We start from the raw sequence: 18,260 nt of genomic DNA, 5'->3' as shown, positions 1-18,260 counted from the left end.
ATCTTGATTGCTAAATATTTAGAAATATCAATTAGAACAATTTGAAAGACACAGATAATTTAAAACTTTATAAATAAACACTGCATTTTGCTGCAGATTACCTGGGTCTTCATGTTCAAAAAAAGAATAAAAGTGCATCTTCATTAATCTGTGGTGCTGTCAACAGAATCTACCAGTAGATTCTGTCATCTGGTTTCTTATATAATCAAGCTGCTGGAAACATCTTTTCTCTGCCATATTATGTAATGGGCATAACATTTCAATGTTGAAGCATCCCTTGTGGTTGGTTTAAGCCAATGTGTAGCTTAAACCTACACAATCTACTGACGTAGGTGACCTGAGACCTCCCAGGTTGATTTTCCGCACTGACTGCCTCTTGCAGTTGTACGCTTGTTCCAGCTGACCTTTTAGGTGGCAAAAGCAACCCCTTCTTACAACTTTGCTGAAATATAAGACACATGCACCTATGTCTCCAGGGTCTAGCCTGCTTAGTGTGATAAAACTGAGGACAGTTGACAAAACTGTTCTATTCATCACGTATAATTTTTAAGAGAGGGGTTCTTTGAAATAGTGAGTTGTAATGTGTATTTGTTATTTAAGACTGCCATAACAAACAGCCACAAACTGGATGGCTTAAACAAACAAACAAACAAAAACTATCTTCTCCCAATTCTGAAGGCCAGAAGTCTGAAACTAAGGTCCTGGCAGGACCTTACTTCCTACTTCTGTAGAGACTCTAGGGGAGAATATATTCCTTGCCTCTTACAGCTTCTAGTGGCTCCAGGGGTTCTTCAGATTGTGGTTGCATTACCGCATACTCACATTGCCTCTTCTTCTCTCTTAAAACTCCCCCTGCCTCTCTCTTATAAGAATACATGTTATTGCATTTGAGACCCACCTAGATAATTCAAGATAAGCTCCTCCTCTCAAAATCCTTAATTTAATTACATATGTTGCCTTATGTTGCCTTGTAAGTTAATATCCACAGTTCCCAGGGATTAGGACATAGACTTACCTTTTTCAGAGGGCACTAGCTAGCTTCCTAAAATATATATGATTTATTTTCAACTTAAGCCTTCCTTTTACTCTCTCTGTATTCACTTTTTTTCTCATTTAAAAATTATTTTCAGAAATTTTCTTTCATTGAATCATTAACTCTTTTGTTCATCCTTCATCTATTTAATCACTCTAGAGTTACTGGTTTTCTTTTCTAGACCAAGCAATGTGATGGGACATAATGGGGTATAACATAGAATGATATTCAGTCATGCCATGAAAAAATAAGCCCAGATATTTTGAAGTATTGAAGAATATGTTTTTCCAGAGTTAAATATTGAGACATTTTGAATCTTTGATCAACTGAAATGTATACTCCAGTTAAATCCTGTGCTATAGTATTACAGAACTATTAAAATGGAAATATTTATGTCTACATATTAATATATAAGTAATATAGGTAATACTTGGAATTTCAAATTTACAAATGGGCTTATTCTAATAAATCAATATGCTACATTAACCTTTAGAACTTGTAAAACATAGCCCATCGTAGAAGATGAAAAATGGCATCTGGGTTTCTACTAAAGCTCAAGCTCACTTAAACCACATAAAACTGCTGTGACTTCACCATTAAAATATGGATACATAAAACGTATACAAATGCAAAGTATTTTTTAGTATTCTAGTTAATTATATTTAACATAGATAGTATACTAAAAGCTAGGCTCATCGCAGTTTCCAAAATACCTTGGCTTACTTTCTTCTTTTTCCTCGCAGGAAACTATTCTCACACCTCTTCTGACATCTAAGTGAACGCAATTCTCTTCTTTTAGCCCCTTACTTTAACATACATCATAAACATAGAATTTTAAAAGAAGAAAGAAAAGAGGAATAATCTTTTAAGATTTCCTGTGAGTTAATAGAGGTATAGATGTCATTGCCTTTTAGTTCGATTCTATACATTTTGGTGTATAGTTAGATCAAGTCTACTTTGGGATGACTATACAAAATTCATGGTAAGTGGAAGAGTAAAATAATTGTAAAAAATAAAATTTAAAATGTTTTTAGTTAATTTGAGTCTCAGAAGTAAACAGCATTATCTTGAAAGATTTGTTTTGTGCATTAAAAATATATCGATCTTTGTATACTTCTATTCCATGGCTCTCTTACGTTAGATTCAAAATTTCGAGTTATGAGAAATTCATAAGGAATACTAATCCTGATATGCTTTAGTATATGAACTAATTGGTGTTTCAAAGTTTCATCCAGACATCTGATATGCTTTCCTAGATTAGACTAGCTAATATTACATTTCAAAAATGGCTAAAGGCAGTTCATAATTAGAAAGTTCCCTCACAAGTTAGAAATTATCACTTACAATTTATGCTATTAATAAGTTTTAAGTCTGGAACATTTTAATCACTTTTATGACTTCTTTTTAGATAATACACAATGTCCAGTTTCCTTTTTTACTACCATGAACATTTCGACTATTACAACTAACTACCTATGACAAAAAAAAATGAGGAGTATTTTCTTTTAATGCATTCCTAATTTGTCACTCAAAAATAATGTGCAGTGGCCGGGCACGGTGGCTCAAGCCTGTAATCCCAGCACTTTGGGAGGCCGAGACGGGCGGATCACGAGGTCAGGAGATCGAGTCCATCCTGGCTAACACGGTGAAACCCCGTCTCTACTAAAAAATACAAAAAACTAGCCGGGCGAGGTGGCGGGCGCCTGTAGTCCCAGCTACGTGGGAGGCTGAGGCAGGAGAATGGCGTGAACCCAGGAGGCGGAGCTTGCAGTAAGCTGAGATCCGGCCACTGTACTCCAGCCTGGGTGGCAGAGCGAGACTCCGTCTCAAAAAAAAAAAAAAAAAAAAAAAAAAGTGCAGTATATAGATTATAAAAACAATGTAAATAATTACATAAGTCATAATACAGAGGGAATGTTTAAAAGACAATGACATCAAAAGTCAATACTTCTCCCTAATTTGCTCTCTGTCAGATACAACTCTACTGCTTTTTCTTGGAATATTTGTAAACATATGGCCAGTCAAAGACAAAATTGAAAGTTATCATATATTGAGACGTAGTAAATAAATACATACATAAATAAGCAAATAAACAAAAGAAAAAAAATTCTGGTAATAAGAAAACCAGAGCAATTATCTATTCACATGAGATTTGAAAAGAAAAAAAAATTTGCAACTTGATCTAAGTAAAGCCAGCCAACACCACAGTATGTCTCATGATTACCAAAACTCTCTAAATAATTGATATGGTTTAGCTCTGTGTCCCCACCTAAATCTCATGTGGCATTGCAATCCCCACATGTCAGGGGAGGGCCCTGGTGGGAGGTGATTGGATCATGGGGGTGGATTTCCCCCTTGCTGTTCTCGTGATGGTGAGTTCCCATGAGATCTGATGGTTTAAAAGTGTGTGACACTTCCCCCTTCACTCTCTCTCTCTTTCCTGCCACCATGTGAAGTAGGTCCTTGCTTCCCCTTTGCCTTCCGCCATGATTGTAAGTTTCCTGAGGCTTCCAAGTCATCCTTCCTGTTCAGCTGGCAGAACTGTGAGTCAATTAAACCTCTTTTCTCCATAAATCACCCAGTCTCAGGTAGTTCTTTATAGCAGTGTGAGAATCGACTAATACAATAACCAACCTCCTCCTCACTAACTCTACTAGAATTCAGATAAACTTCTATGTAATTTTGTAGGCCCGTGCACCCTTTTTACTATTAAAATAAATTTGACTTAAAAATAAATATGTAGAAGCTCTAACTTGAGTAGTCAAGCTGTTCTATGCTCCATTGATTTACAAAGTGTTTTCATTCTTATATTGACATAGCTCTAAACTCTCTTGGTCTAAAAAAACAAAACATATAAAAAGAAAATATCTGGAATCCTACCTGTTACAAGAAAGCTGCATCGCCCAGCTCCGGCTTCATTTATGATGCTACAGTTATAAACTCCATAGTTTTCATTGGAAAGACTCTTCACAGGGTACTCTGTGTATTCCTGAGAGTCAAATTGACCCGTCCGTAATAATTTATTGCCCAAGCGCCACTCGTAGGTCAGCACCCGTATTGGATAGGCTCTCAGTACTCTGCAGCTCATAGTGACACTTCGATCCTGTCCTTGCCGGATTTCCAAGAATGCTGGTTCCACTGCAGGGGGATCTGTAGAAAAGATATGTAAAAACAGATGAAAGATGTGTCTTGCAACAAGTCAAAAGCTACTCTTATTAGAAGAAGCCATTTTTAATAACACATGCAGCAATAGAGGAGGAGTGTAAGAAGTGAATGAAGAACATATTTAAGCCCAGAAATTTTAGCTTGGGTTGGGAAATGTGATTTCCTGAGGGTAGGAAGTAAATGAGTCTCCTTGCTTTACAAATGCATTTGCAGGTGAAACTACTAGAGCTGACTGATCCTTCTTACCTCTTTCAGCAAATATTTTAAAACTTACCTATTAATTCTAATATTATCAATATTCTCCTTTTTTTTTTTTGTTTGGGGCCCTTTGTCTAAAAGTGGTAAGAATTCCTTTTTTAATGTACAATGAAAAGATTCCTCTCTTCATTCACTTCATGGTCTGATACCGAAGGCAGCTATTTAAAAAGCTAATTTACAAAACTGTATGAAAAATTATTCTATAGTGCTAAGTAAATAAGAATTGAATGACAGTATGAGAGTTGACCAGGCAAGTATGTTACAAAAATGATACTCAGCTGTGTCTTCAAGAATGTACAGGTAATGGTCAGGTGAGTAAGCAGTAAGAGAAAGTATTCCAGGTAGAGAGATGTGTACATTCAAAGGTACAAAATCTGAAGAGGAAGGGATGTTCAGAGAAATGCAGATGAATTAGCATAGCTGATGCACAAAAGAAGACCATAAGCGCTTGGGGGGAAATAAAGATGAAAAGAAATAGACTCTATTCAAGGAATGCATTTTCTTGGTATTGAGGAGATCTTCTAAAATTTTTAAATAAAGGATTTATATGATCAAATTAATTTTTTTTTTTTTTTTTTTAAGGAAAAATATTGTGGTAGATAGGAAAAGCAGAAACCACAGAGGAAAGAGACGAGTTGCAAAAAAATTAAATCACTGGTGAAAGCCTGAACCAAGGTGAGGTCAATGGGACCAAAAATGATGCCTTAGGCAATGAAGTGGATAATAGTGCCAGTCATGAAGACAGCGAGGAAAAGGAGAGGTAGATTGATGTATGTTTAATGTGTCAGTTTTATGCATCTGACACATCCAGAAGCAGTGACACATCCAGAAGTAGTGTTTCTTCATTTCCAAATATATGGGTCACGTTTTATTTTCTCTTTGCTTTTGATTTTTTGCTTAAATGAACTGTAGTCAGATAAAATAGTACACGTTTTCAATCCTCTGAATTTGTTAACACTTGCTGTATGACACAATATACAAAAGATTTCTGTTCTTGGTGTGCCCGCTAAGAAGGAATAGTCTGCACTTTTGAAGTGTGATATGTATCTATTGGGCCAAGTCTAATATCGAGGAGTTGTCCAAATCATCCATATAGTTGTTTATTCATTTATTTTTTGCCTACTTATTCCAGTTGAATTAATTCAGAAGAGTATGTTAAACTCCTCTAAAAAAAGTTGTAAGTTTTAGATACTTAATTTAAAAACTTCTCCTTGTAGTTCTGCCTCCTTTTTGCTTTACCTGTTTTGAGGCTATGCTATTAGGTAGATATGAATTTAGAACTGGTTTATGTTGTCCATGAGTTGAATATTGAATATTTTATCACTATAGTCTTTTTTGTCTCCAGCAATGCTATATATATGTATGTGTGTGTGTGTGTGTGTGTATGTGTGTGTATATATATATACACACATATATAGTCTAACATTATTATAGTTACACTGGCATTTATTTTGTTAGTATTTGCATGTGATATTTTTTCATCCTTTTAATCTTATACTTTCAATATCTTTATAAGTATTCTTCTTCTTATACTTTCAGTATCTTTAAATTTTACAAGCATCTCCTTTAAATATCATGAGCTTATGTTTTATTTTTTAGGATATTTTTAAAGTCTGTCAATCGTTTTTTAACCCAGAGCACTTATTAGCACTTTATTCATTGACATTTACTGTAACTACTTATTTTGTACTTTTATTTTATTGCATTTTTGTATTAAATTTACTGTAACTTATTATTGTGTACTATTTGTTTTCTGCTACTTTTTATTGCCTTCTTTTAGACGGATGGATTACATTATCATTCTGATCTTTCTGCTGCTACTACTTGAAGATTTATTTACTCTGTTTCTATTATTCCGATTATCTCAAAGCTTGCAACATGCATACTTAAGTTATCCAAAAACATCAATCAATACCCTTATTATACTACTGAAGAAAACAATAATCTAAGGATAATTTATTCCTTTTATTCTCATTCTAACATGTGTTACTGAGTCATGAATTTCAATTCTTTTTTTTAATAAAAAGTCTATTGTACATAATCGGGCGTGGTGGCTCACGCCTGTAATCCCAGCACTTTGGGAGGCTGAGGAGGGCGGATCATGAGGTCAGGACTTTGAGACCAGCCTAGCCAACATAGTGAAACCCCGTCTCTACTAAAAATACAAAAATTAGCCGGGCATGTGGTGTGTGGCTGTAGACCCAGCTACTCAGTCAGGAGGCTGACGCAGTGGGATCGCTTGAACCCAGGAAGCAGAGGTTGTGGTGAGCCGAGATTGTGCCACTGCGGGAAACAGCGCTAGACTCTGTCTCAAAAAAAAAAAAAAAATTCTATTGTACATTATAGTATAATAATGTATACTTATAGTATTTTTAAAAACATCCAGATATTTGCTAGCTTATTTGCCCTTCATTCTTTCTTTCATTGTAGACTTTCCATCTGTGACCACTTTCCTTGTGTCTGAAGTTATAATTTAGATCTATCATATCTTTAGTGAACTCTTTGATCATGATTTTCCAAAAAATATATTTTAGTTTGTGGGGCTGGGAAACCAAAAGCTCTTAATGTTATGCCCAAAGACTGAAGTTCTCTATAGGAAACCATACACACGCAATAGTGTTATGTTTTCCTGAGGAAATCCAAGACCTAGCCACTCATAAGCATGCAATAATCCATGATTAGTGATGTGGAGAAGTAAATAAAGGTCCCAAAGTGTATGTATGTATGTATGTATTTACGTATGTGTGTGTATACATGTATATGTTATATACATACACACACATACATACATATATGTATACATATATGTGTACATGAAATATAATTTTCATTTTTCATATGTATATGTGTAAATGCACATATACACATATGTAGAATTTGTGTGTACATATACATATATAGAATTATACATATTATGTATAACATACATATATGTACATATAAGTTAAAATACATATATATTTTAATATTTTATATATACATATAAATATGTTTTATCTATACATACATGTATGTGTATATATATTTAATGCTTTATATATACATATATGTGTACGCATATATACACACACACACATTAAACATTAAAAGGTATTTTCTTTGTAGGATGTCAGGCTTTGTTCTTTCAGCGCACCATTATATAATTCCACTGTCTTCAGATGGCCCTTGTTGGTGTAAAGAGGTCAACACAAAGTCTTACACTTTGACATGAATGTCTTTTTTTTCCTCCAGCCACTTTCAAAATATCTGTGTCATTGCTGTTCTGCAGTTTCAATATACGGTTCCTAGGGATGGGTTTCTTTTTTACTTATGGGTTTGAAATTTGTTGGGCTTCTTAAAGCTGTTAAGTTTGGTGTCTTTCATCTGAAGTAATTTTGGAAAATTCTCATCATTAGTTGTTTAAATAACACCTCTATTTCCTTCTTTATATCCTCATTAGATGATCCTGTTCATTCTGTTTTTGATATCTTTTAACCCCTTTTCAAATTTTCCGCTTGTTGATTTTTCTGAACTGCATTATGAATAAATTCATCTGAACTAATTCAGTTCATTAAGTCTTTCTCCAATCCTAATCTGCAAAATATATATTGTGTTTTTAATTCCAATAATGTATACCTCATTTATTCCTTTTCTGTGTAGTTATTTTGTACACCTGCCATACTACTTTTTTGTATGTTTCCACTACCTGAAAAATTAGTTAAGCTTATCTTACACTTCCGTAAACAAAGTAATTGTTTTATATCGCCTGACAATTTTTTTTTTTTTTTGACACGGAGTCTCACTCTGTCACCCAGGCTGGGGTGCAGTGGCACGATCTCGGCTCACTGCAAGCTCCGCCTCCTAGGTTCACGCCATTCTCCTGCCTCAGCCTCCCGAGTAGCTGGTACTACAGGCACCTGCCACCATGCCCGGCTAATTTTTTTTATTTTTAGTAGAGATGGGGTTTCATCGTGCTGGCCAGGATGGTCTCGATCTCATCACCTTGTGATCCACTCACCTCGGCCTCCCAAAGTGCTGGGATTACAGGCGTGAGACACCGCACCGGGCCACTGCCTGATAATTTCAATTGACATTTTGAGGAAGTTTTTCTGGCCGGGCGCGGTGGCTCAAGCCTGTAATCCCAGCACTTTGGGAGGCCGAGGCGGGCGGATCACGAGGTCAGGAGATCGAGACCATCCTGGCTAACACGGTGAAACCCCGTTGCTATTAAAAAATACAAAAAACTAGCCGGGCGAGATGGCGGGCGCCTGTAGTCCCAGCTACTCGGGAGGCTGAGGCAGGAGAATGGTGTAAACCCGGGAGGCGGAGCTTGCAGTGAGCTGAGATCCGGCCACTGGACTCCAGCCTGGGCGACAGAGCGAGACTCCATCTCAAAAAAAAAAAAAAAAAGAGGAAGTTTTTCTGTTGGTTTTCTTTCAAAGTACTGTCGTCCTGTGTGTTCTTGATTACTTTCGATAAATTTGATTCTATGCTATTCATTGCCCTTTAAAAATATTTATAGGATATTTCAATGACTAAAATGATGGTTTCTTTCTCCAGAGAAAATTTATGTCCGCAGGCAACTATAGACATCACTGTCTAGGCTCACATTTAAGTGCATGAATTCAGGCTAATTTGAATTATCAAGTGACTTGAATTTGAGTTAAAAATCCATATAAAGGTCAACTATCAACTATAATTTCAAGAATCCCATCCTGTTCATTTCAAAGTCACACATTTCTTGCACTCCCTTAGGAGTGGGAACGTGTAGATTGGGTTTACTTCTGCTTTACTCCTACCCTACAGATATAATCCTTTGAGTTCCAACTTCTTGGCAGAAAGTTCTACCAACAGATCCCTCCCCTAGTGAATACTCTGGGTTTGAAGTTCTGCACCCCTTGCCCAAAGATGCCATCAGAATTGAAGCTTAGATTTGTCCATGTTCAACAAACATCCTCAAGCAAATGTAACTTCATTTTACTTCTTTCATTAAATTCGACAAAGTAATTTTTCAAATAAACATTTTAAATGTTTTTAAAATTAATTTTACAATATTGTCCAGAATTTTTAGTTGTTTACATTGGAGAGGTTTTACATAATATTTTGTCTATTACATGCCTAGAAGCATGTATCTAATTGTCAAGGGAAAATATGGATCTAAAACTCAGAAGAAAGGACTGACCAAAGGTTACAGTTATTAAGATAGCTCAGCGTGAATACAGACAAAAAATAAGTAAAATGCCAAATATGGACTTTATTCTTGAATATAATCACTTATGGGGTTAGAGAAAAATAAAAGCTTTTAAAGGAGAATAATCATAAACAATCAATGAGATGTGGGGATCCAGAGTGTTGTGTTACAAAAATTAAAGGAGCTGCATGTTTTAGAGAATATGAGTGGTCAAAAGTACCAAATGCTATCAAAAACCAAGTTAGGACTGATGATATGTAAAATATATATTTTTTCTTTGACAAGTTTAGTACCATTAAGGAATACAGTAAAAGCAGTTTTTCTGTGTATTATACGTAATTTGGGTTTGGGGTATGTAAATTGATGGTTAAACTGTGGAAATAAGGAGGGATAACTGTTCAAGAACACTGTCCATGATTTTAAGAGATAATTATTTATGTTGATTCTACTTTAAAATATTTTAGGAGCTTATAAATTTGTCACTATATCCAATACCACTACCATTATGTCTCACATAGACTACTACAAATTCCCTGCAGTGGACTTGTAATAGGTCAACGTACTCCTTTTGTTCTCCCATTCTTCTGAGATTTTTCAAATGTGCGTTTAACAGAAAAATCAGCTCATGTTACTTTCCTGTTCAAAAACTTTATGGACTCACCCCTGCTTGCTATTCAGGACTTCAAGGTCCTGCAAGTTCTGACTCTGCCCATGTTCTCAACCATTCTTGTCTTGATGACTATGTCCCAAACACATAAGTTTTCTTCTTGTTTCTACATGACAAGACTTTTGTAGACTTTAGACCTCTAATTTGTTCTTTCTGCCTGAGATGTTCTTTCCTTTGGTTTTTCAATAGCTTGCTCATTCTCATCATTCAGATTTTACCCCTACAGAAAGCCCATCTTTGATGACAAGTTGGTAAAGTAACTTCTCCCATGGTTAATTTTTATTTATTATTGCATGTATTTTCTGCATATCTTCACTATTTGTTCATATCTTGTTTACGTAAGCTCCATTACAAAGGGACTTAAAATTCTCCAATCATTGTTGCATCCCATGTGTCCATCACAGTATCTGTCATTATAGTTGGTGATATATCATTATTCATTGAATAAACGAATACATGAGTGGTGTTAAAAGAATAAAGATGTATACATTTTCTTCAAAATTCCTCCCATCAAGACCTGGAGTTTATGTTCATTTCATTAAGTCTGGATGGGCTCTGTGATTATTTTCACTATTAGAACACAGAGCAGAAGTGATGCTGTACCAATTGCTGAGACCAGGACACAAGCGTCTGGCAGTTCCACTTCCTATCTTTTGAAGTACCCACTCTGGAAGCTCTGAACTCCATGTAAAACTTCAACTTCTCCTCTGCAGAAACCATATGAAGAGGCCCAGAGACAATATGGAGAAGCAGAGGGCACAGTTTAGCTTAGACTTCCAGTTGTCCCCACCAAGGTTCCAGACATATGAAATCATCTTGGACATTAGGGACCGAATCAGCTATCCACTGGTTAGAATTACTATGATTAGATATAATAAAATGTGATTCTTTTAAGCTCTGAAGTATTGGAGTAGTTTGTTATACAGCAAGAAATAACTGAAACAGATGCCTTCTCTCCTTCAAAAGTCGAGTCTGACACTATGAGTGGAGTCAAAAGGACAAGGAGGCAAAACATGAAGGCACAGTTTAAGGGACAGTCTTAGTTGGTTCAGTAAGGAAATAATTCAGAAGGAAACTCATGGGGGAAGACAGCCAACAGACTGATTTGCCAGAACAACTCAAAAACTTGAAAAGCAAATATATTGAGAACAAAGGTGTCTGAGAGCCAGAATGTTGCAGTCAATGAACAGGATATTGTTGCAATTTAATAGTTCACAAGTAGAGAAGTTTGGAATGATTACAATATCAAAGATATGATCACTGGAATGTAATACTGAAGTGGAGTGAAGATTAATGATACTAGAATCAAATACTAATAAGTTAAGTGAATACAGTCTTTGCTCTCCAGTTATATTTGTATTTGCCTAACAAACCTAAATGTGTTTGCAGCTATTTTGTTTCTTCTTAATAAAGGAGAAATTTCCTTTTAAGTGGAAGTAGTTATCAGTGTAATTAATTATACCCAATGGGAAAATATCCCCAAATACATATTTACTTGTTTATGGATGATTTTTGTGAGAATTCTTTGAAAGTATCTGACTTAATGAATTATTACCAACGATGGGGGTTTTTCTAGACTCTCTCTATATATGTCATTTGTCCACACCTGAAAGATTCAGCCCATTCAATTTTCAATGGCCTGTAAGGAAGAATGATAATGTTGGTTTAAAATTCTTCAAACATAGTCTATTTTCATACAGTTTAATAGAGTCTGAGTTGGAAAGCATCCCTAAATTAAAGGCTACTTAAAAGGTCTTTTATTTAAAAGACTGCCCACACTACTTTGATTCCAGGGTAGTTTCTTCACCTCAAAAAAGCTAAATAATATGAAACCAAGCACACTCATTATAGTGCACTCAAGGCTGCCAATGGAAATTTTCTCCTGATAGAAGGTTCATTTTAAGCATACTAGCTATTAATGTTTGACATTTCATTCTTTGGAATATCCAGTGAGAAGGATAGGCCTTTGCAGTTATGATTAAATGTATAGTGTGAACAATTTCAACATGATGAAAGAAAGCTTCAGGTGTTAAAAAAAAGAAAGTTAGAGCTCACTATTCTGATAGAATCAGTTTTTTTATGGCATAAAATTTATTCAGAATGTTATTATGAAATATTTAACATGAAGGAAATGAAATATATAGGAACATTATAAGAAAGATCTACTTAGCATATTCTGAAATGCTTAAAAGTAGGATTTTTAAAGAAAAGTAGGTGCCTGTGTTTTGTTCAATTAAAATATATGACTTATAATATACTATTATACAAATTTTTTCACTTATACTGAAATATCTGATTAAAGAGTCTGTTTATGAAACTAACACACTACATGTATACTAAAGGATGATGATTATAAAAATAAAAATAAAGATTATATTTCTTGATACTGAATATTTACTAAATGCTAGATACTATATGAAGATATTCACGGCCGGGTGCAGTGGCTCACGCCAGTAATCCCAGCGCTTTGGGAGGCCGAGGCAGGCAGATCAGGAGGTCAGGAGATCGAGACCATCCTGGCTAACACAGTGAAACCCCGTCTCTACTAAAAATACAAAAAAATTAGCCAGTCGTGGTGGCGGGCGCCTGTAGTCCCCACTACTCAGGAGGCTGAGGCAGGAGAATGGCGCGAACCTGGGAGGTGGCGCTTACAGTGAGCCGAGATCGCGCCACTGCACTCCAGCCTGGGCGACAGAGCAAGACTCCGTCTCAAAAAAAAAAAAAAAAAAAAGATCTTCACACAGATTATCTTTTTATAACAATAACGCATTTATAGAAGAAAAAGAGAAGAGGAATAGAAAAATTAAGCAAAGTCACCCAGCTAAAAAGTAGCAGACTAAGGAATAAAACAAGGCAATTTGATTCCAGAATGTATGCTCTTAAAAACAGCCTATGTCACATTATTTCCAATTGCAAATACTGCCAGTGGTTCATGAATTAGCTCTCTGCCTAAAAGAGGGCTTTGAAAATCTTGCCTTACTGGTTATATAAAGTTGTCAATTAAAACAGAGGTTGACCTACTCACACCATCATTTAGAATTCACAAACTTGCAAAAGCAATAAAAGAAAAGTCATGCTTTGTGGAAAGCATCAAAGTATTACAATAAAACTACTAATTTAAAGAAAAATATTACAGAATTTTAAATCAAATTCAAATTGCAGTTGATATGGCAATGTACTTCATGTAAATTAATTTTGGTAGTACCTATATATTACAATATATACAAGTGTTTGTAGAATATGAAATGTCTGAAGGTAAAAGTGTGACCTTTCAAAGTAATTAAGGATTTTAGTTGTAATAAAGTCATTAAGTAACACATGCCCAAAATTAATGATTTTAGCGTTTTCAGTTTGTATCTACTGGTTCAAGATGTCCGGCAAGGTTTCCAAATACTTAGTCCTAATGTTCAAATCCATATAGAGCTATCTACCTTATTTGGGAAGAATAATGCATGAAAATATCAGATTATAGGAAAATGTTTATTTGTGTGTATTTCTTAATAAGGGGATTAGAGAGTAGTTCATGCATTTTTTTCACAATATGAATAAAATTTAGCCTTTATTTCTTGAAAAACAATTGCCAGTTTCAATGAGTACCAGAAGTGTAGGCAAAGCAATAATTTTAATTTTAAAAACAATAAAAGATGTTGAAATAAATAATAAAATCTTCAAATTAATATTAAAAAATATTAATACAACCTGTTTTTAAATATTTAAGGGAGTGTGAGACAATGGATGTTAAATATGCATAGGGCTGTCTTCAATCACTTACAGTTGAAAGAGGAGTTGAAACAGTCCTGTCTATTTGGAGGACTTCATGTAAGTACAGTCTTAATTATTGAACCATTAGAGGAGCACTGAGAAATAGGTACTCATTAGAGTGATCTCCTCTCCAGCCACATCTTCCCAAGTCAAAAGCATGCCCAACTAAATACTTGTTGTCCGGTTCTTTGCTGGGATTAAAGTCATTTAAGGAAAACTGTGCTCTTAATTATTTACAAATGCAATATTTATAAAAGAAAATCTAGGTGTTAGAGTATTAGGTCAGTGAATTAAATTCTTCCACTGCCCATTAAAAAGAGTTAAATTGCTACAATTAATGTATGACAACCTCTCTCTCCATGAACACACAGAAGTGTTGGCGGGGTGGTGTGCCTGAAGAGAGCAGGGAAGATCTATACTTCACCTTCATCAGTCCTTACCTACTGCATCTTTTCTATTTGGCTGTCCCTGAGTTGTATTCACTACAGTTGTACCCCCTTATCCATGCAGGATACATTCCAAGACCCCCAGCAGATGACAGAACTTGCAGATAGTATTGAACACTATATTTACTGTTTTTTTTCCTTATACATACATACCTATGATAAATTTTCATTTATTAATTAGGCACAGTAAGAGATGGACAACAATAACTAATAATAAAATAGAACAATTATAATAATATACAGTAATAAAAAATATAAATATAGTCCCTCCTCTTCTCTCTCAAAATGCTATAAAAAGGAAAGAAGCTGCAGATTCAGCGAGTGAGTGACTGACCCCCAGGACTTCACAACCCCACCAATAACTTCAGTAATCCTAAGCATGAGAAAACCCCTTGACTCTCTGGGGGCCTCAAGGCTAACATAGAAAGCTGCCTAGATATTATGTAGAGGAATTGCTCCTGAGAAAGAACTCATTCTGGGTCCCACATGTTTCTGAGCCCTGAGCAGGTACAACATGGTGCCATTCTGAGAGCTCAGTCCTCAAAGACCTGCGAACTGCCCTGGGGCTAACACTACCTCTGGCGCAGCTGGCCAAGGTAGAAGGCAGGAGGCTGGGCACTTTGACACACCCTGAGGACAAATTGCCCTGATGCTCCTGCTGTAGGCTATTATGGGACCAAGACAAGGGGAGATCACCTGCCCCACAGGTGCCTGCCTGAGCTGCTCCCACAGACAGTGGTTCCACCCTCTCCAGAGACAGGCTCACAGCACAGCAGGCCAAAATCTCTGAAGGTAGATGGAAAAATTCCCAACAAAATATTACCAAATAGAATCCAGCAGCACATCAATATAGTACTGGACATCCTAGCCAGAGCAATTAGGCAAGAAAAAGAAGTAAAAGGCATCTATATTGAAAAAGATGAAGTCAAAGTGTCCCCCTTTGCTGATGACATGATCTTAGGTCTAGAAAAATATAAAGACTTCATTTAAAAATTTCTAGATTTGGGCTGGGTGCAGTGGCTCACACCTGTAATCCCAGCACTTTGGGAAGCCAAGGTGGGTGGATCACGAGGTCAGGAGTTCAACACCAGCTTGGCCAACATGGTTAAACCCCGTCTCTACTAAAAATACACACACAAAAAAAATTAGCTGGGTGTGGTGGTGTGTGCCTGTAGTCCCAGCTACTTGGGAAGCTGAGGCAGGAGAATTGCTTGAACCCGGGAGGCAGAGGTTGTAGTGAGCTGAGATTGTGCCACTGCACTGCAGCCTAGGCAACAGAGAAAGACTCTGTCTCAAAAAAATAAAAATAAAAATAAATAAATAAATAAAAATCCTAGATTTGATAAATAAATTCAAGAATGTTGCAGGATACAAAATCAGCACATAAAAATCAGTAGTGCTTCTATACACCAATAATGAACTAGCTGAGAAAAAAATCAAGAAAACAATCCCACTTACAATAGCTACAAAAAAATAAATAGGAATAAATTTAACAAAGGAGGTAAAAGATCTCTGCAAGGGCAACTACAGAACTGATGAAATAAATTAAAGAGGACACAAACAACTGGAAAGATGTTCCATGTTCATAAGTAAGAATAATTGATGTCATTAAAATGATTCTACTGCCCAAAGCAATCTATAGATTGAAAGCAATCCCTATAAAAATGTCAATATAATTTTTCACAGAATTAGAAAAAGAAAACAATCATAGGATCTGTATGAAACCAAAAAAAGAGTCAGAATAGCCAAAGCAATCCTAAGCAAAAAGAAGAAAGTTAGAGGCATCATATTACCCAACTTCAAAATATAATATAATACAAGGCCATGGTAACAATAACAGTATAGTATTCATATAAAAACAGGCATAGACTAATGGAATGGAATAATGAGTCCAGAAATAAATCCACATATTTTCAGCCAACTGACATTCTGTATAGGTGCCAAGAACATACACTGGGGAAAAGATACTATCTTCAATAAATGGTGCTGGAAAACTGAATATCCACATGCAGAAGAAGAAAACTGGATGTCTATCTTTACCCATGTACAAACCCAAGATGGATTAAAGAATTAAATGTAAAATTTAAAATTATAAAGCCAACTAGAAAACAACATAGGGGAAACACTTTAAGACATCAGTCTAGGCAAAGATTTCATGGCTAAGACATTGCAATCACTGACAACTATAACAAAAATAGACAAATGGGACTATATTAAATTTAAAAGCCTCTGCACAGCAAGGGAAAAAACAGAATGAACTGACAACCTGCTGAATGGGAGAAAATATTTTCAAACTATTTATCTGACAAATGATAATATCTAGAATATACAAAAACCCAATAACTCAATAATTTTTTTAAAATCTCATTAAAAGTGGCCTAAAGACATAAATAGATATTTCTCAAAAGAAGACATAAAAATGGCCAACGGGTATCTGAAAAACTGCTCAACATCACTAATCATTATGGAAAGCAAATCAAAACCACAATTACCTTACCAATCACTTTACCCCAGTTAGAATGGCTATTAAAAAGACAAAAAATAAAATAAAATAAAATAACAAAACAAAACAAAAAAACAGATACTGGCCAGGATGCAGAGAAAAGACAATTCATACACTACTAGTGGGCATGTAAATTAGTACACCCACTATAGAAATCATTATGGCAATTACTCAAAAAAAACTAAAAATAGAACTATCACAATCCACCAATCCCACTGGATATTTATCCAAAGGAAAAGAAATGTATATATCAAAGGGATATGTACCTGAATTTGCACATTTATCACAGCATGATTCACAATAGCAAAGATATAGAATCTACCTACGTGTCCACCAATGGATGAATGGATAAAGTCGCATATGTACACAATGGAGTAATATTCAGCAATTAAAATAAATGAAATCATGTCATGCAGTAACATGGATGAAACTGGAGGACATTATCGTAAGTGAGGTAAGACTGTCACTGAAAGACAAATACCACATATTCTCTTTCACATGTGAGAGATACAAAATTAGATCTTATGGAGATAGAGTATAGATAGATACCAGAGACTTGGAAGGTATATGGGTGGGAGGAGGGGATAAAGATATGTTGATTACTGGGTACAAATATGCAGTTAGATAGAAGACATAAACCCCAAAACTCGATAGCGGATTAGGGAGACCATAGGTAGCAACAATGTATTATATAATAAAAATAGTTAAAGGAGAGGTAAATAAAGAGGTAAACAGCTAAAAAAAAAAAAAGAAAAAAAAGCTAAAAGAGCCATGTGTTACCTACACATAGAAATGATAAATACTCAGGATAATGGATAGCCCAGATACCCTAACTTGATCATTACACCTTCTATACATGTAACACATCCTCACATGTACCTCATAAATATGTAAAATACATTGTTACCAATACAATTTTTAAAATTCTGTAGTATTTTTTGGACCACTGTTGACTTTGGGTTGTTGAAACAATGGAAAGTAAAACCTACTGTATAATAAACCTATAAATGTAATTAAAATGTTTTCTTGTGTTCCATGAGTTCATCGAGTCAACTATCAAACCTGAGGTGGCAGGGGTTGTCATAGGAACTCAGAATCTATAGCTGGTAGGTTAGAAATATGGGTGGCAAACTGGGATTTGTGACTGGCATTTGAAATGGGGCCAATCTACTGGGGCTGAGTCCTTTAACTTATAGGATGTATGCTACCTCACGATATTTACTGTGAGAATTGAACTGAATTGTTGAATACCCAGT

General features: G+C 35.4%; 1 protein-coding gene across 1 annotated transcript in view; it reads right to left on the bottom strand.

Annotated features, from left to right (window-relative positions):
• MDGA2 (MAM domain containing glycosylphosphatidylinositol anchor 2) overlaps window positions 1-18,260 on the bottom strand; it is a 297,455-nt gene that overhangs the window by 111,995 nt on the left and 167,200 nt on the right. Inside the window, exon 6 of the mRNA XM_033188128.1 lies at window positions 3,914-4,183. Coding sequence (XP_033044019.1) covers window positions 3,914-4,183 — 270 coding nt within the window. The remainder of the gene's footprint in view (window positions 1-3,913; window positions 4,184-18,260) is intronic.

The sequence above is a fragment of the Trachypithecus francoisi genome, unplaced genomic scaffold (genome assembly GCF_009764315.1).
Source record: "Trachypithecus francoisi isolate TF-2019V2 unplaced genomic scaffold, Tfra_2.0 Lachesis_group3, whole genome shotgun sequence".
Lineage (NCBI taxonomy): Eukaryota > Metazoa > Chordata > Mammalia > Primates > Cercopithecidae > Trachypithecus > Trachypithecus francoisi.
This window is presented reverse-complemented; position numbering and strand designations above follow the sequence as displayed.